This window comes from Podarcis bocagei (assembly GCF_964188305.1).
Source record: "Podarcis bocagei genome assembly, chromosome: 3".
NCBI lineage: Eukaryota > Metazoa > Chordata > Lepidosauria > Squamata > Lacertidae > Podarcis > Podarcis bocagei.
In genome coordinates, this window is record NC_138127.1 from 63,242,606 (window position 1) to 63,262,510 (window position 19,905).

Sequence of the window (19,905 nt, forward strand, 5' to 3'; positions counted from 1 at the left end):
GACTCTCTTGGGGTGTTAATGCTGTGAACGCCTCCACTGTGGGCTTGTGGTATATATGTGTAAACAGACCATATATCATGAATACACCTTAGTCTCCACTGTAAATCTTTCCAATGGAAACACGAACCCTAGGGAAGCACCTGGAACCTGCTCGGAAATTGGGGTGGTGTGCAACAGTATACTGCTGAAGGTTTGGAAACAAACTTAATGTAACAGTAGAAAGGACAATCACTAGTAAAAACAGGTTTGTAAATGATCAAATGCTTGTGGTTAGCAAATGTTCTTTAAGTAAACTTTACTGGAGTAGACTGTCTCTTTCCCTTTTAGACCCCAAATCACTACATAGTGAGTGGAGACGGGCTAGTAGAATTGTTATGTGTTGAACTTTCTTAGTGTGACTTCTCTTGTTAATATTATGAATTAATCCAGCTTAATTTCTAAACTCAAACTCTGGAGACAGAATATGCAGAACTCCCAAATGACTAGGAAATAAAATTTATTTAAAAATACAATTCAAAACTTGCAGCATAACTATTTCAAATGGATTTTCTCGGTTTCTTCTTCATTATGTGTTTTGACTTGGTTTTTTTGCTCTTTGTCATTGGGGTTGCTTTTTCACCAGCAAAAGAGTGACTCGATAATCCTTTTGCATTTTTCAGTGAAGAAGACTTTGAATACTTCAGTCCAACAGGGCTCTTTACATTCTTGACTAAACTCTTCTGTGGAGCTTTTTCTTTTTGCACACAGTGTTGCACTCGTAGCTTTCTTCCTTTCAGTTCAGAGTTGTTTAGCTTCAGTGCAAGGTGTACAGAATCTGTAGTCTTTAAGGAAAATAAAGGGCAACATCTAAAATTAGGCATTCATCTTACATCTTAGTAACTAATATTTATTTTCCTTTCAGAAAAATTCGCAAAAATAAAAAACCACTTTACAACATAATCAATAAACGATAAAACAAAAATATTTAAAGCAGCTAAATTAAAAGGGGGTTTGGTTTTTTTAAAAAAATCATGCCAGCACATCTACTTTAAAACAAGGAAATACAGGTCTACCCCAAATGCACAGTAAACAGAAGCAACATAGCCACTGGAAAGCTATCCAATTGCCTACAATTTTCTTCTTTCACATTAAACTATTATTTGGAGCATGAAATGGATGCAAATTTTCCTGCTTGCAAACACATCAAGTATGAGCAAGTCTGTGCTGCAAACAAGGTTTCCTACTTCAACTTTCTTCCTTTAATCCTCCCCCCCCCCCCATGAACACGTCACTGAAAAAATAAATATAGATGGCCCGGCACATCAGCTTGGGAGTGTGTTGAAAAATACTGACTCTGTGAAGGTGTTAGAAGTGAGACAAAGTAAAGACACCATATGCTAGCAGCAGGATTTGAATGTTGTTATCTCCCTCTGCAATCTTAACCCCAATTCAGTAGGACTTGCTTCTGAATAAAACAGATGAGGACTGAGCTTTTAGTTGTTATGAGAACAATTCTATTTGCTTGGCTACAAATTCAGTTATAGATATTTCAGAGCAGAGAGGTGATACTCGGCAAAACTCAGGAATCAAGTTGCATGAGACTGCTTGCTTTGAACTGTGTTTTCAATTCTGTAGAAGTTAATGCATGATAACTGGCGCCTTCCCTATGCCAGGGATTGGGAACCTGTGGGGCTTTGGACTCCAACTCCCAAAATCTCCAGTCAGCACAGTCAGTTGTCACAGATGACAGGTCCCCAACGCTGCACCATTCAGTTGTAGAGGTGTCTAGCTATGATGTCACCCTCAGTGGAATTGGCAGCAATTTCTATCAACTCTTTAGAAGGTGCATCATTGTAACTGCCATAACAGTTTTAATGTTGCTAACAGCTGGGCATATGACACCAGATACCCTTCAGTCAGTGTTAATACAATGTTAAGTTTCTTCCATCACAGATTCTGAATAGCTATCGACATACCTCAAACAGAACGTAACCAAAACCTTTGCCAATGCCTGTGCTCCGATCTCTCACAATTCGTACACTGATTACATTTCCACATTCAGAGAAATGGTCTCTTACTGTATCATCATCAATTTCTGTAAGCAAACATTTTTTTAAAAAAGTATGGTGTTAAAACATAAGTTTTAGGTATGTGCCAAAAATTCAAAATATTTTCATTTAAGATTTAAATGTAGGACTTTTTACTACCAGCAACAACTACTTTAATGTGAACTGTTGCAGTACATCTATTTCTGTTAAGCTGTAACAATACATCACGTGCATCATCTGTTTGTGACAAAACAAATTATTATTGATATATCTGAAAGCAGCTTTTAAAAATGAGTATACATTTATATTAAAAGCTTTCTAGATGCAGTCTAAATCTTTTATAGTCTGCAAAAGCTACAAAAAGAATGTATTTCATAAGGATGTCTGAAACTGTCATTTTTCTGCAAGAGAATTCTACATAGATTTGAAAAGAAGAGTGTAAAATTTCACTTAACACTTACCATAAGGGAGATTTCCCACAAAAATAGATCTCTTGTTATCGTGCTGTAAAACAAGTGAACAAGAAGAATTGAATCAACAGTCTAAGGAAGCAGCTAGGGACGGGGAGTTTCTTCCTACAGCAACTGAATTACTTACACATGCAGATTTTGAAGCAAGGTCAACTCTTATGTGGAATCCACTGGTAAATTCTGTTCCATTACTATTAAAGCCACAACAGGAAAAAATAATCAGAAAAAAAACAGTCAGCTACCTTCCTAGTTTGCACAGTGTGTTACTTCAGAAAAGGTATTTACAATTTAGGATATGTTTTTGTTAAGCTTTATTTGATTAAATGCATGTCATAATACTTTATAAAATCCAGCATCAAGTATTCTTTTTTAAAAATACCATTTTAAGGCGTTATTGGCTGCACATTCCTCCTTGAAAACGACATAAGCATTAATGTACTTCATATTAGGATGCACCATTCGCCTGAAGGAAAAAAAATTGAGTTTACTATACATTTAATTACAAATTACATATATACATTTGAAAGCTGAATGGATGGCTTTAGAACAGGGGTGGGGAAACTGTGGCCCTCCAGTTGTTGTTGAACTACAACTCCCATCCTCCTTTGAATTTGAGTCCAACAACATTTAGAGAGCCAAAGGTTCCCTACCCCTGCTTTAGAATATATTGCACAATCCTCATGTTTGCTAAGACACAAATTCCACTGAATTCAATGGCACTTAGCAAACATTTTAAGGAACTGCCTAGTTGTATACGTTCTTGATCCAAAATACACAGGATCAGTCTCTGAATGAGAGACTTCCTGCCCCGTTGGGAAGCATCTTAAGGAGTCTTCATTTGGCTAAAAAATGCACTAGTTTGGCACAATGGATGTTGAAATCAATCAGCAATAGCAAGAAATTGGGTAGAAAAATAGTTTCTACCTTTTCCAGGTAGGAAGTTGGACGTGGCTTTATTATGCCACACCTATAGCACAAAGTACTACTCACTGCTCTACCATTTATACCAATCAACACAATGAATGGCAGAATAACATCAGTTCCCAATTTGTTCCAGAACAGTAGAAAGAACCCCTGGTCTTTAGCAAACCTACTGAATGTATTTATTTTGAAAATAACAACAATTAACAAAATTTAACTGCTAAAAAGAAAAAAAATATTAAATGAAAATGTGTAGAGTTTCCCCATTCTAAAAATTAAACACATTTTATAAAAAATTATTTAAAAATTATAACTTACTTTATGGCTGCCATTTTTTTGGATACAGTAGCCTCAGCTGGAATCTGGAAAGGGAAGGGGGAAAAGTGGTGCATTAGTTGGTAGGTGTTGTTCCGTTATCATATCACATTATGAACTCAACACCACACTAGATCCTTCCCTAATCTCTTGCTGGAGGAAGGACATGGGTTTCTGAGGTCATGTTGATGCACTTCCTGCTAGCTTCAAAGCCCATCACCATTTGGAAGAGTGTAGATAGAGAACTTGGGAGGATGTGTGCTAACTAGAAATTATTCCTTGGCTAAGCCAAGCCAAAACTGGTTTACACTGGGTAAAATGCTTTTCTGCTCCTATCCTAACATATCCCCCCTCACCTCCTTTGCTTCTCCAGCTTTACTTCTTCAAAATGGCAGCACCATCGCAGCTGCCTGTTGTGGCCCTTTAATACTGGAACAAACAGTAGGTAGGTAACAAGGAAAAACCAGCATCTTTTCTACTGTGACAAATTGCCAGCCACCAAACTAACCCTTTTGCTACGGGAGGAAGTAGCAATAGCTCATGGGTAAAAAAGTAGAAGGAGCCACTACTTTCCCCACATACAGCACAATTTTGCTCTTGCCCAGAGACTCTCTCCCCATGAAGATACATGCAGTTAATGTTATAAAAATCAACAACCAAACAAAACATACCAAAGAGCGGAAACGAACTGATTCAATTTGCCCATATTCTTTGAAAAACGTCTTCAGCATCTAGATTGAAACAAGCATACGGTGTAATTTGTCAGAGCAAATGTGAGCAAAAATAATAAGCACTGCAACTTTTACCTGGCTCATGGTATTAAGGACAAGAAGTACAACATCTTCTTTGAAAAATGGGGGGGGGGGTAGTAAAACACAGAACTGGGAAATCTGGTTTATCTGTAACTGAATTATATAATCTTCAGTTAGGTCAAAGAAGCACAGAAAAATATATGGTGCTAAAACTTCTATAAGGATAAAAAATGGGGGCATGGAGATACCATATGTGACAACAAACTCCTGAACACTTGCTATACTGGGGACCATAACTCCTCTGCCCACATACTACAAACTTACCTGTGCCTTACAACTAACAGGTAAATTGCCCACAAAAATAGTTCTTTTATTCTTTAGCATTTCCTCAGCCAGGTTAACTTGTGTTTTCTTTTGTTTCAGTCCAGCATCTTCATCTGAAAGCTTTTGGGAAACCAATTTAGAACGTCTATTTTTCAGTTTTTGTTTAATTTGTATTTCTTTTTTCTCCTCCTCTTCATCTGCTACATCCAAAGCACATTCCCTTGATAAACCATGAAAAAGTACAACAACTTTGTTAGCAGGTGTTTTTTTAATAGTCACAAAAAATCTATATTTTAGCTCTACTTATCCACTGTCTGGGGAAGCGGTAGGTGGGGTGGGGGGAACAGACAACATTGCTAGAGAGACTGACAACAACTATATTGAAAACATGCAATTACTGTCACTCAAGCAACAAGCAGTCAACAAATCTTAGTGGGGCTGAGCGTGAAATAAATGAAAGCTACACACTGAACTGAATGGGACTAAATGGGACTTGCTTCTGAGTAGATATGCATACAATTTATACTCTAAGAGCCAGTGCATATTTCACATGCTTATGCTGCAATTCTGTGCATATTTACCTGAGAGTAAGCCCAACTGAACTCAGTTGGGTTTAATTCTGAAGGAACATGCATAGTTTTGTTCTATTAATCATTGCTGGCCTTCAAATTGTTTTTATCTAAGACAGCATACCTTTACTTCTACGACAGTGTCATTCTATAAAATGTACCGTATTTTTCGCTCTATAACACGCAGATTTTTTCTCCTGAAAAGGAAGGGGAAATGTCTGTGCATGTTATGGAGCGAATGTGTGGTTCCTGGAGCCGAAAAATCAGACAAAAATCAAATCGGGCTTCACGATTGCTGAAACGGAACAAAGAGCAGGGAAAGCCCCTCCCCTCCAGGCAAGAAGAGGAAGTGGTTGCTTTCCTGCATTCTGCCTCAGGGTCTTACTGCCCACCCGCTCTGTTTCGTTGCTGTGTTTGCTGAAACGGAACAAAGAGCAGGGAAAGCCCCTCCCCTCCAGGCAAGAAGAGGAAGTGGTTGCTTTCCTGCATTCTGCCTCAGGGTCTTACTGCCCACCCGCTCTGTTTCGTTGCTGTGTTTGCTGAAACGGAACAAAGAGCAGGGAAAGCCCCTCCCCTCCAGGCAAGAAGAGTGTCTGCTTTCCTCTCCGTGCTCCGGAGGGAACAATGTTTGTGAAGGGAGAGAGATTACAGGTTCAGCTTAAAATTCTGATTTGACTTCCTGCTTTTTGTTTTTGGGGACACACAGCATTCAAATATGCTTTCTTCAATTTAAAAGGATGAAATCCTTAAACAGTGTTTTGCCTGTAAATTCATGCGATCTGGAAGATTACAGTGTTGTGTACCTCTTAAGGGATGGCAAAGCTTAGGTTTCGCTGCTAAATAGTTCTTAATGCAGTTAAAATGCTTTCTTCTGTCAAGGCAATTAAAAAAAATAAATATCAGGCAGCTGGAAAACATGCAGATGGGAGGGAGAGAGAGAGAGAGAGAGAGAGAGAGAGCGCGCGCTGGCTGGCTTGTGTGGGTGGGTGGGGGGACTTTTGCCTTCCTTTCCTCACGTTATAGCCCTCTCCTGCATTCTTAGCCTTCTGTGTTTTTCCTTCCCTCCCCACTTAAAATGTGGTTACAAAGCATGGATCCACATGGATCCTCAGGATCTTTGCATTGGGTCACCCCAAATTCACCATCAGAGCACACAGCATGTCCATGGCTACAGCCTGCCCCCCAAAAATCACGCACCCACTGTTGCCTGGGGCTGCAATGGTGCAAAAAAGTGGTTACAGGGATTCTCAGGATTTTTGCATTGGGTCACCCCAAATTCACCATCAGATCACATGTCTGTGGCCACAGCATGAAGCACAAAAATGATACGTCCACTGTTTCATTCAGAATATTTTTTCCCTTGTTTTCCTCCTCTAAAAACGATGTGCGTGTTATGGTCAGGTGCGTGTTATAGAGCGAAAAATACGGTACACTGCTCAACGAGAAAACCCAAAATTTATTATGTCCCTTAAATCACTCTATATTTCTAAATTCTGTCTCACTCCTAGGACCCAGAAAAGAGAACCAATCAACAGAAATGACAAGTATGATAAAATTTTGTTTATATTAAGTGCTGCAAACTAAAACAAACAGTTTAGACTGTAATCCTAACCCTACCTACCTGGGAGTAAGCGCTATTGAATTTGGTAAGACTTACTAATGGTCTTCAAGTCAGACCATGGGGGAGTGAGGACAGGTGGTTGCCTTTATTGATTATTCTGAACTTAATCAGTTTTAAAGTGTTTCACTTACCTGCTTGCTACACTTTCCTCTGCGAGAGAGATATCCTTCTTTTTAGCTTTTAGCTTTTTTTTAAAAGGCTCTCCTTTACTAGATGAACTCTTAACTTCTGTGGCAGTATCTTCTTCCGTAAGCTTCCGTTTCTTACATTCCTTTTAGAAAAGGGATTTTAATGAATTAGTTAGAAGGTGGTCATACAAGGGGTTGGGGAAATACAAGGTCACCGGACAGCAATAAGATAATATGTACTTTGGTGGGGATGAACATCTGGATAAAATTCTGCTTTCAGAAGCCCAATGTAACTTAGAGGCTCTGACTATTAATACTTGTTGGTTGCAAAGCACTCTGTTGATTCTTCTCTGTCAGAAAAAAGATGAAGCATTACCAATGACAGCTGACAAATATATTTTAAGAGCACCTTTAAGTTTCATAAACTTTCAATGAAGGAACAATCATTAAAATATTTTATGGCACCCAAGACCTATCATGATGGCACAGATGCTGTTTTTGAGAATCTTTTTTAAAAATTTATCAGCTGCTTGTTCCTCTGCCCGCAACACCAAAAAGGATGTATCAACAGTTTCAAACAAGAACATAGTGTGAAAAATAAGGGTGCTATGACCATCCTTATGTTAACAAAATGATCTGTCATCTTCAGTGTCTGTAACATGAATGCAAACAACAGTCTCACAGCCTGGTTAAGGAGTTGAAATATGGAACTGTTAACAGTTAACATCTACAGTTTGCAGTCTTATTTAAGGGACGTCAAGCATTCCCAATGCTGGCATATTTCAGTACTGGGAACTGAACTAACATTTTGGGAATTACATAGGTAAAGAAATGTGCTTACTCTTGGCACAGCAACATACACTGGCTGTATTTCAGCCTCAGGAGCACTGAAGAGCTGGACCAGGGAAGCTGTGCCACATGCGGTGGGTTTATTTTGAAACAGACTGTTGGCCACTTCACCCACAACATAATCTTCCTTTGATACAGTGGCAGCATCTTTCTCACATGCTTTGCTATTAAAGAGATAAAGTTGGTCATCAGATCCCATTTAGTACTGTCCTATAAAGCATAAACTACAGGTAAAACAAACCAATAATATCCATGCAAAAAAACACAAAAAAAACCCAAGCAGATTGTGCATGTCATTACTTTTGAAGAATTAGTACAATATGAGTGTTTCATTTGCTGTAAGTATACAGACGGAGAAGTCTCTGCACATATGTCTGCTTCCTGGGCCAATGGGCCATGGACTTCTAGAAAAATAAACACATGGCACTTTACAAGCAACAGCCTGCAGTTTTTCCTACTTTTGCTTAGATGTTTCTACCTTGCCTTTCAATGTTACAAGATAATTTCTGCAGCAGTTTTCCAATTAAAGGAAACTATAATGCAAAAATCATTGACTGCCAGGAGATAATCACTATGTAGGAGGAGAAAAACAAACAGGAGACAGCTCTGATTCTTGTATGATTACATTTACATTGCCAGAAATCAATTTCAGGTATGCATTTGAGAGAAGGAGCAATTACCGTATACTGTCTTTCCAAAAATACTGCAAGTGGTTGGTCTCAAAATTATTTTTATAACAAAACTTTATTAATTTATTTTGTTCTGTGATGTGACAAATACCGTATTAAATTTAAGGGGTACCAGTCTTGGTATATTAGGAAAGATTCATGCACCACTGCAGCTCATCTGCAGGCGCAGGCAGGTCCTGCAGATGTCTGTGGGAAGGGGGGTATTGTTTTGCTGTTTTGTTTTACTTAGTTACTTGCTTTTATTCTTTATTTTATTCTCTGAACTGCCCTGAGATTTTATGATGAAGGGCGGTATATAAATCTAATAAATGAAATAAATAATGTTAGAAAAATATTTGCCACGAGTGAAAGGCTACAGAAGTGCATAAATCTTCCCTAGTGTACCAAGTTTGGTACCCCTTGAACTTAAAGCTTTGTCACATCTCTGTCACATCACATAACAAAATAACTTTTTACAGTTTTCTTATTTAAAAAATAGCAAGTCAAACCACTTGCAATATATCCGCCATACATACTCAGATTAATGTGTAGCCTTAGCATTTTACTTCCTCTAGTTTAAAGTGCTAAAAGCCTTCTAAACTACACACTAACCTGAGTATGGCAAATTCCTTCATTTAACTATATTTAGGTATTTATAGAAATCAGAAAAATCAAAACAAAGGCAGAAATGAACTACAGTAAGTCCACAATTTATGCACATTTAACTTGTGCACACTCAGCTTTACATGCATGCCAAAAAGATTTCTAAAAAATAAAAAGCGTGGTGGGGATCCAGGGAAAATTATTTTGGCGATCCCACCTGCCACTGAACCCAATGGGTTTATGATTATACACGATTTTAGCTTTAGGCACAATCCCCAGTAATGTAACCCCCTCATAAGCTGCAGGCTTGCTGTAACACAATTCCACAATTTAAATCCCCTGCCACACACAATTAGAAGCTTGCACAATGGGTTGCGCCCCCCCCCCCGCCCAAGGCCTGCATGTGGGTTTCCCATAAGTATCTGGCTAGCACTGCCAGGACAGGATGCAGGACTTGGATGGACCACTGGCCTGATCCGCCAGGCTCATCTTATGTTCTTAAATGCTACAGCAGTTACAACTACCAACCGCAATATTATGTTTTGTTGATAAGGAGCAAGCTAACCATGCAGACGCTATAGGAGGTGTTCATTTTGAGAGACTCCTGTTGTGTATGTGTGTGTTTCTTTTAGTCAATCTTGGATTTGAAGAAGAGTTTGGATTTGATATCCCGCCTTTCACTCCCCTTCAGGAGTCTCAAAGCGGCTAACAATCTCCTTTCCCTTCCTCCCCCACAACAAACACTCTGTGAGGTGAGTGGGGCTGAGAGACTTCAGAGAAGTGTGACTGGCCCAAGGTCACCCAGCAGCTGCATGTGGAGGAGCGGAGACGCGAACCCGGTTACCCAGATTACGTGACTACCGCTCTTAACCACTACACCACACTGGCTCTCTTGGAGCCCAATCTTGCTTCTATGAGAACTTTGGGGCAAACTACTGCACAGATACACGACTGTTCCCATAATCGACCCTCTGTGGTGCAATGGGTCAGTGCATTTGGGTGTTGACCAGAAGGTTGGTGGTTTGAGCCAATTCTGGGATGGCAGTGAGCAGGAATCCTGCAGGGCAGGGGGTTGGACTAAAGGACCCTCATGGTGCCTTTCAGGGCCGGATTTAGGTTTGATGAGGCTCTAAGCTCATGGGGCCCTTTATATGTCCAGCTGTCCTTTGTCAACAACAAATTGCCACTGTTTTTTGTGTTGAATCTATGCTATATGGTAATTTATGGAGCTAATAGGTATCTAAAGCCACTTATGCAGAATGTAGGCACCCTATATACCAAAATGAGCAAAACAGTGATATTTTAGGGAGCAGGCAGGGCCCATTACTTACAGGATAGTAGCCTACATAATACAAAACACTGTTGCTGTATGTAGGTTTTATTTTGTTTTTTCTCTTATATTTTGGAAATGTACATCCAGGTTTTTCTCCTTTAATTTTTTTTGGGGGGCCCTATGCTATAGCTTGTTTAGATTATACCATTCTGTGACACAGGCTCTGCAGGGGACTGGTGCCACGAATCATGCCTATAGTGCCACGTTAGGAAAGGGCATGTTTTTCAGCGCCGGCCACAAGACGTGAGGAACCGTTACAAAGAAGAGGGCAGCTCTGAGCATCCGCAGAGCACCTCCGCGCTTCTTGCAACCGGCATTCCCACATGTGGAGAAATCCCAAAGCGAAGGGCGTGACTTGAGCCCCTGCACCTCTCGGTTTCAGAAGCTACACGTGCGCAGAAGTCTCGCAGGCGGGGTCTGGAGGGTCGTCAGGCAAACGCAGCGGCAGGAGGGGATCAGAAGGGACCGCGACGGCGGGCGCCCAGGACTCCTCTAGCACCCGAGGTGAGGGGGGGGGGGCTTGGGAGCCGCGGGGCGGAGGGGAGAGAGGGCATAGCGCGGGCCGCGTTCCTCACCCGGTACCGGGGCGGAGCTTGGCCGCCTTGGACTGCTTCATCTTCGCCTTCGGACACGCTCCCACGATCGCCGCCGCTCGAGCCGCTTCCGCCCCCGCAGCGCCGCGTGAAGCTCAGAGGAACACTCGGACGTAAACTTCCGGTTCTTTTACGCCATTTTACTTCAGCCTCCCAGTAACGTCAAACCCAGCCAGTTTGCGGGGGGGGGGGGGCGGGATAGGAGATGCAGTTCAAAATACAGTGGTACCTCGGGTTACATACGCTTCAGGTTACAGACTCTGTTAACCCAGAAATAGTGCTTCAGGTTAAGCACTTTGCTTCAGGATCAGAACAGAAATCGTGCTCCGGCAGCGCAGCAGCAACGGGAGGCCCCATTAGCTAAAGTGGTGCTTCAGGTTAAGAACAGTTTCAGGTTAAGAACGGACCTCCAGAACGAATTAAGTACTTAACCCGAGGTACCACTGTATAAAGAGGACATCATTTAAGTGTGTGTTGTAAGAACATAAGGAAACATTACTATGTTGCTGAATTAAAGCAAAACAGGCCCGGCGCCCTGTTCTTCTCACTCTGGGACGCCCGCAAGCAGAGCAGGAGCACGACAGCGCTCTCTCCCGCTTCTGACTCCCAAGCACGGAACAATGGGCTCTGCAAATGCTGCTGAACTACAAGTCCCATCACTCCTGATCATTGGCCATGTGCACTGGGGGCTGATGGGAGTTGCAGTTCAACAGGATCTGGAGGGCCAAAGGTTTCCCCACAATTGAACAGCCTGGGACTAGCTTTCGAGTAAACTTGCCTTGGATTGAACTGTGAAAAGAACAGAGAGTCTGTACGGAAACCAATGGGATACGAGCATGTAACTTTGGGTTTTGGATTTGGGCCGAGAAGGAGTAATTTCAGGAGGTTGGCCTTTGCTGCAATTTGAGGCGTGTTCGGAGGAGGGAGCTTTGACGGGAAATTCAAACCAGGCTCTAACCTGTACTATTTTTAATGTTTGATCTTTTATCGTGTTTTTAATGATCTGTTGGGAGAGGTGGGGTATAAATAATAAATTATTATTATCATACTAAGATTGGACTATCTTGCAGGGCTATTGTAAGCAACTTTTCCCCAGCCACGGTTTCGTCAGTCCTAAAGTGCAATATGGGTGCAATGAAGAACTGCATTGGTTCTGACACTGGCAGGACAATTTAATATACGAATTAGAAGGAGCTGCCACCTTTGTCACTACTTGCCGCTGTTTCTGGGTAGAGGCAGTGTTGTCCAGTCACAAAATCCTAATGGACAGACAAACATATGGTTTCCAGGGTAAGCCCGGAAATTCTCTATCCAATTAATAAAATGGCTTGCTTCATATTTTGTGCCTACAGCATGCTTCTGACCGGCAACCTCCAGCACTAATAAGCCCCGCCTATGTTACTTTTATTTCGTCTGCTTTTGCCTCCGTAGTTTAATTCAAAGCAGTATCACACTTGCGCCCTCTAGACATAAACGGGAGGAGAAATCTCAGGGATAATCACCGTCTCCGTGTCTCTGGGTTGGAGGTTCTCTCTTGTTCGCACGTCCCCTGCAGTCCATGATGCAAATAAAGTTTATTTAGCTGTGCGCTGGCACAGTCCCTGTTTGACTTTCAGAACAGTACAAATCCGATGGTTAAAAGTCGACAAAAGCCTGTGTCAGCTCTTGTCCTGCAAAAGTGGAAGCACTCCAAACTCCACCCAGCTGGCCCAGCCCATCTTGGTCTTCCCACAACTTCCTTGCTCAGGCTGGATTTTTAAAGGATGCTGTTACATCTGGTTAGTTATTTCATAAAATTTATACATTGCTTGATTGTAAAACAAAAACAAAAAACCCTCGAAGTGGTTTACAAAAGGACAATACAATAAAATTGAGGAAAAAATCACAACCCTACTTTACAACATACAGAACATTAAAATATTAAAACATTAAAATTACCTCAACTTTCTAAGCATCTGAGTAGACTTGTCTAAATAAAAATGTTTTTAGCAGGCACCAAAGAGAGACACACATTATTTGGCACCTGTAGCAGTGCCAATTCCACCAATTGAAACTGTCAAGTGGGCAGGTGTGGGTAAGGCGATCTTGTAGGTAATCACTTAACTGTCCAGGAGTCCTTAAATCATTTGAATAAATAAGCAAAAACTCTCTGTGTGGCTGTGAGCATGGTGAGGTGCTTAAAGGTGAAGGTAAGAAGTAACTTAAGAAAGTTATTTAAGGTAAGCAAGTGGTCAAACAGCTATGCAGGAGTGCTAAGTAGTGCATCAAGGGATTAAGACCAGAGAGTTCTGTTCCCAGACTGAGCTAGGCCACGCCCCCTCTTCTCCATGAGGGAGTGAAGCTGCTTCTGTTCCTTTCATCAATCTCTTCTTGCCATGGATGGATGTGTCTGAATTTGGGAGTATGTAGTTCAGACTACAGTATATGTGGTATTTTGCATCCAAGAGTAATCTACCAGTGTTCTACTTTCTGCTGCACAGAATAATGCATGAACCAGACCTTTGGATATAGTTAAGTAAAGCTTTTAAACTTAACAGTGTATGATTTGTTCATTGCAAGAGGGATAGGCAGAGTAGCCAAGAACTGTAAGCAGACATGCAAAGCATCACATTTTGAATCTAGGCGCCCAGCTGATTCCACACATAAATCAGATACATTTTCCTCCCACCAAAATAAATTCAGTTTCTGACGCTAGTAAGTCATATACTCTGTGAAGTACGGTGCATATACACTTGCGGTGGTAGGATTATAGAAGTTTCGTTGTTTAAGAGGAAAGCACAGATTTTCCCGTTCATGCTTTTGAATCTTGTAATAGGTAGCACACCTCCCACCACCAATGAGGAAGGCTGTCTAAGCTCTGGTCATAATAGGGACTTAGCTGCAGCATTAAAACTGGAAGCTGGAGAGGACACTTAGGTAAAAACAGGCTGCTCCTGATTCATTGTGTGGCAAAGAAACAATTACCGGTATCTGGAACTCACTCAGAGTCTGCAAGGGCTGCCAGTAGCTCCAGCACATCACCCTCAAGCTGGCTCTTGTCTTTAATTGTAGCATAATAGAAATCACTGGGTTAAACTGTTATTAAGTTGCAAAAGCATTGGGGTGGCGGTGGTTTATCTCTTATGCCATGGGCTGTAATTAGGCCAGTGCAAGATGCAAGAGCACCATCCACTTGATGTAAACATCTTAGCATAAGGAGTGATATATAGCCATGTCTGCAGTAATAGGCTTAAGACTTGAAATCTCCTGTGAAATTAGGCTGAATTTTAAGGACTCATTTTCAATAAAATACTATTCTTTGGGGGGAAATTTGAGTGCTTGATCCTCAATTTAACTTTTCACAGAATAGGGCATTTCTGCTTCCTCCTTCCTGCCGCAGCTCCAGAAAAGCCACCCATGGGAACTGGGGGACCGGCAGGCCCAGGCTGTGATGTGGTAGGGGAGCTGGTGGAAACGAGAGATACCCCCTGATGTTGCTTTGCTGTGATGACAACAAATCAAGTTTTTGACAGAACCTGAAGTTTAAAAACCAATCTTTTGACATAGTCATAGTGACTTAAGTGGTGGCAGCACAGGCAGTCACTGGGTGACCTCACCCACAATGCCTCACTCTGAGGAAGGACCCCTTCCACCAAGTGAGGAATGGAGCAACAGGGTTGCCTCTGCTTTGTGGGCAGGCAGGCAGGCAGGGAGAAGGAAGAGAGCAAGAGGGAGAAGTGGCTTTGTTGCTCAGCTAGTCAACTGTGGGTGACTGATCCCATGCCCTCACAGACGAAGGAGACACAGCGTTTTTTGTGAAGTCTAGGCAAAAGTTGGATAAAGTAGATTAAAAATTGATTATCTTCAGTTGTCATGTCTTTTACAAGAGGTGTCCCCCCCCCCCAATTGACCATCAAATTAAAACTTATACTGAACTGTAAAATCACATATCCAGTACATGCTAGTGCTACTATGGCACAGAAATGTGGATCTTTGTAGATCTTTATGAGCATTACATAGGATGCCAACATCACCACCATTAAATCACAGAACGCATATGGAAACAGAGTAATATGATTGGATGGTGTAAAAATCATGAGGATTCATCAAGACTTGTTTCTCATAAGTTTTTGATAATAGTGGTGCTGAAAGTGGTGGTCTGCAATTTTTATGTTTCAGTCCATGGAGATGTGATTTGATGGCAGGGCACATCCCATATAAAAACTGTACAAGTTCAAGTGACTCTATATTATGGGATTCCATTTCTACCCATGCGTGGGTGTCTTGTTGCTCCTCTTTTCTGATCATTGTGCCACCCTCCGATTGCTCCGTCCCCCTACCCCTGTTGCTCTGCTTTATCTCCTCTTCCTCTTCCTCCTAGCTTTCCTTTCTTCCCCTCTAGTCGCTTCATTTCTCCCCTTCCCCCGAGATCCCCATTTGAGTGGATACCATTTTAGGCTACCGGATAATATGATTAAGTTCACATTAGGCAATGCATTTTGGGGATTCTAATCTGCTGCCACCCAAGCAGAATGAGAACAGAGTGGCACCTACACAGGATTGCTGCCAGTGCCTGTTTGGGGGTGGGGGCAGTAAGAGCCTGGTGAGTCACACCACATGACTTTGTAGCCACTGTAGTACTTGAGGACGGCACATGGCAAGGCGGGACACCTACTGTAGACCTATCTTCATAACCTTCTGACCCAACACTCTCATCCAACCCAGCACTCTTGTATCTGGCTTTAAACAGAAGGGTGCCAAGAAAAGCAAAGGTGACATCAAGAGGATCTGTAATAATTAATTAAAAGACAGCTCTTTATATACCACAATTGTAAACAGATGCAATGCACAAGTAACAGTTTAAGTTACACCTTTCGGTGCCAGCTGTAAAATCTTCCTCGTTCTTCCAGGCCTTTCGAGTATCTTAGATGTACGGACCTGTGGATTAACATGATGACAGATGGATTGATTGTTTTCTGGTACTGAACTGCTTATTTATTAAAAATATATATTCATTTAAAATCTCAAGACAATATGCAGTACTGTATTTTGTTTTATGTTCTTGCTTGTTTGATGCTTCTGCTAGGTTAATGTAAAACGTAACTTTAAAAGTTGTCACCTGCCCCAAAATGATCTATGATGAAGGGTGTGAGACAAATTCTACAAATCAAGAACGCTTGCTGCTCTTGGGAGCTCTAAGGACTGGGCCCAGCCATAGGAGAACCTACAGCAAGTAGCCTCTCTGAACAAAACCATAACCAACAACTGTTCTGGAACATTATCAGTCCACTGAGGTAAAGAAGGTGTCAGCCTATTTTAACCATACTATGTTCTGATCAATGATGTGCTGGGCAAGGGGACATTCCTAGGTGTACTGCACATGAAACAGCATTTTGTAGTGTGTTAGACATTTTTACACAGTTAAAGATCCTGTTAGTTAAAGATCCTGTGTGAGTGAGTGCAACATCAGTGTCTGCAATGGAATCCAATGTTACCAACGAATAACCAAAACAGTAAATATTAGAGCCCATCAGATACTTAAAAGTTAAACTGCCCCAGCAAAAATGTCTCTGCCTGTGCCAGAGGGCCTGGAAGAGAGGTGTAGGTCTTCTCACTTCTGCTTTGCAAAGAGGATAAACAGTGAGAAGGACCCTGCTGTTTTTTTACCTTCTCCTAGCCACAGTGCACATGGGAGAAATTCTTGTTTCTCCTCCAAGCCTTCTGCATATGCCAAAGGAATTGGGAAAGCGGGTTTGATTGCAAGCACAAATAGTGGCTGCCTAGCAAGCCTCAACAAGATCTGTGGAATCTAATGCATCATCAATGACAATGGTACCAACATTGTAGATTAGATTAACTTGAAATTTGGCTCAGAGGTACATTTGTATGATGATTTGCTCCCAAACAACTGCTCCCAACTTACACTTGGTATAACTGACTCTCTGGCAGAAGATGCATGCCTAAAATACTTTTGTTATCTATGTTGTTGTTTTTTTATTGCTCTGGTTTTATATTTCATTTGTTTTCTCTACACTGTATGGAATCAAAAGGGAAATAATAGAAATGTTTACCCCCAAAAAACCCCAGGTAACCACCAGTATATTAGCTACCGTATTTTTTGCACCATAACACTCACTTTTTTCCTCCTAGAAAGTAAGAGGAAATGTCTGTGCGTGTTATGGAGGGAATGCCTATGGGTGGCGGGGGGGATCTGTTGAAGTCGTGAGCAGAGGATCCATGGTTCCCCTTCCTTCCCTCCTCCGTGGCTCGCTTTGAAACAGCAAAGTGGGAGAAGAGCCGCTGCCGGGGATGAGTGGGGAGGAGGGAGAAAAGCAGAGCCTGCTCGCTTTAAAGGAGCAAAGTGGGAGAGGAGAGGAGCCGTCTCCCCTTATACCCCTCTTCTGCATTATTAGCAGCATCCTTCTCCACACACCCCACATGTACTCCTTGTCCCTTGAGTGCTTTTCCTTCCCTCCCCACTTAAAACGTGGTTAAAGCATGGATCCACATGGATCCTCAGGATTTTTGCATTGGGCTACTCCAAACTCACTGTCAGATCACATGTCTGTGGCCACAGCATGAACCACAAAAATCATACATCCACTGTTTCATTTAGAATATTTTTTTTCTTGTTTTCCTTCTCTAAAAACTACGTGCGTATTATGGTCGGGTGCGTGTTATAGAGCGAAAAATACGGTAAACTGAATTTATAGCTGGTAATCCTGAAGACACTGAAATGTCTTAATTAAACTGTTAGAAACAGAATCCAATATTCACAAACTATGGCATTTTATTTCGGAGGCCTTTGCTTACATTTATACAATATATTACATAATTCCATTGTCTGCAGAACCTAATATATATTTTATAGCTTTTCTTTATATGTCTTTCCTTCAATGTTTGTCAACAATTTTTTACAGTCCTGTACATATCTGAATAGCTTGAAACCATTTTCAATAAAATCAGTTACCTTTTAAGCACACACTACTAAGACTAAAAATGCTTTTCTTAGAAAAGTCGAATGTAAAGATTCTGACACTCTAGCATCTACAAACAGGTTTGAAATTCTTACATGTTGTATTGCCAGAAAAAGAAATAAAACGAAAAAAGAAAAACATGCCAGCCCCCATAAGCCCAGCCAAAAAAAGTACACAGAACTACAATTAAAACAGTAAAACAATCTGTACAATAAAGTACTGTGTATTAACAGTGCCAGGTATTAAATAGCTTGAATGAACACTCCGCAATATACAAATGTCTTACAAAGTTGTGTAATTAAATACAAGTGCCAACCGAGAGAGGGCTTGGGATCCATACAACATAAAGTCAATAGAAGTGAAAACAGTTGAGTTGATTTGGGGTTTTGTACAAGGCAATTAAAAAAAAAAAGTATCTACCACTCAGTTAGCTATTTATATTATAAACAACTATCCCTTCTGTGGCAATGTTCTTCTCGACACCCATGTATAATATTAACACAGTTTACTCCTTCTTGAAGACCTCTCAGTTGTAGCTCATAATAAAATAAGCATTACAAATGAAATATTTGTTGCTTTAACTGAAAAGAAACTTTTACAAGAAAACACAAAAATATAAGTGTTATAATTCATTATGAATAAATATACACTTTAAACTGGCTAAATACAATCTTTATACATTAAGATTTAATACAGTTTGTTAGCCATTTTCTTCTTTTTTTCACAATGTATTTTTATCAAAATTAAAAAAAATACTGATTCATAGAAAAATGGCAAAGTACAGTAGTTTCATTCCAATTCCTGGGTTATTTAAAAACCCACAGTAACCTATTTAGCCTAATTCAAACCTGTAAACATTAGTCAGCCTTTTAAACAGAATCCTTATATTTGGTTATCAGGTCTGATGAGAAACATCCTATTGATGGCAGGTTTGGAATTAAATTACATGTGCTTGACTTGTACAGTTATAGCCACCGTAAGGTGACTTAGTTAAAAAACAATTGTCTTGTAAAAATGAAAATAGGTTCATTTTTCCTAAATAATGGAAAAATATCAAATGCTCCAGCTTTAACAAAATACCAGGGAATAGGTGAACAGTAAGCCACTTTTAACACATTAATCAGGCCTACCCAACAACTGTATGCTTACCGTATCCATTCTACTGGCAGTGAACAGCCTTCATTTGCCACAGTGGAAGGCCTTCAACTCACCACACAATTCCCAGACAAGTTGGAAACAATTATTGCTTGAGGAAAAGCAGTTTGTTGTACTTTTTCTTCAAAAAAAGTGCACTTAAGTGCAAAGTTAGCTTGTCAAGAAAAAATTTAAATACAAAATAGTGCTTGTCTGAATTTTGTGCCACTGTGCAGTATAAAAAGTGGCCCTCAGCAGCCATTAAGTGCAAAGTGCTTAGGCAAGTCTTGCTGTCACCTGCACTCAACTGACATTCCATTCTGTGATGAACTCGACATGGGTGGATCTGCTAAACTTAACATAACTGCTGCTGTAATGGAACTGGAAGAAGGCGAGGAAGAGGATGACGACGTGGTAGCAGCACCTGTAATGTAGAGCAAAAAATTAAATACTCCCTGAAAAGAATAGTTACAGAAATCAAATAACATTTAGGGCATATATCGGCATTTTGTAACTACCTCCTGAGTGCTTTTATAGTTGTGGTCGTCTCTTCAGTGATATGTGTTGCTTTATTAAGCAATCTTAAGGGCATTTACAGCACAATCATATAAAAGTTTATACTGAAGTAAGTCCCCTGGATTT

General features: G+C 40.8%; 2 protein-coding genes across 8 annotated transcripts in view; both read right to left on the bottom strand.

Annotated features, from left to right (window-relative positions):
* Positions 1-479: 479 nt before the first annotated feature.
* Positions 480-11,312, bottom strand: RBM34 (RNA binding motif protein 34). Its single transcript, XM_081186233.1, has 11 exons — positions 11,156-11,312; positions 7,969-8,140; positions 7,131-7,270; positions 4,810-5,029; positions 4,405-4,464; positions 3,737-3,780; positions 2,877-2,960; positions 2,625-2,688; positions 2,489-2,531; positions 1,956-2,074; positions 480-821 (listed from the first exon to the last, which is right to left on the bottom strand). The coding sequence occupies exons 1-11, from the start codon at positions 11,194-11,196 to the stop codon at positions 537-539; spliced, it is 1,272 nt and encodes a 423-aa protein (XP_081042359.1). The 5' UTR covers positions 11,197-11,312; the 3' UTR covers positions 480-536.
* A 6,612-nt stretch (positions 11,313-17,924) lies between these two features.
* Positions 17,925-19,905, bottom strand: part of ARID4B (AT-rich interaction domain 4B) — an 83,894-nt gene continuing 81,913 nt past the window's right edge. For all 7 annotated transcript variants that reach the window (XM_081186199.1, XM_081186198.1, XM_081186201.1 and 4 more), the window contains one exon: positions 17,925-19,687. In XM_081186199.1, coding sequence (XP_081042325.1) covers positions 19,557-19,687 — 131 coding nt within the window. In that variant the 3' untranslated portion in view covers positions 17,925-19,556. The remainder of the gene's footprint in view (positions 19,688-19,905) is intronic.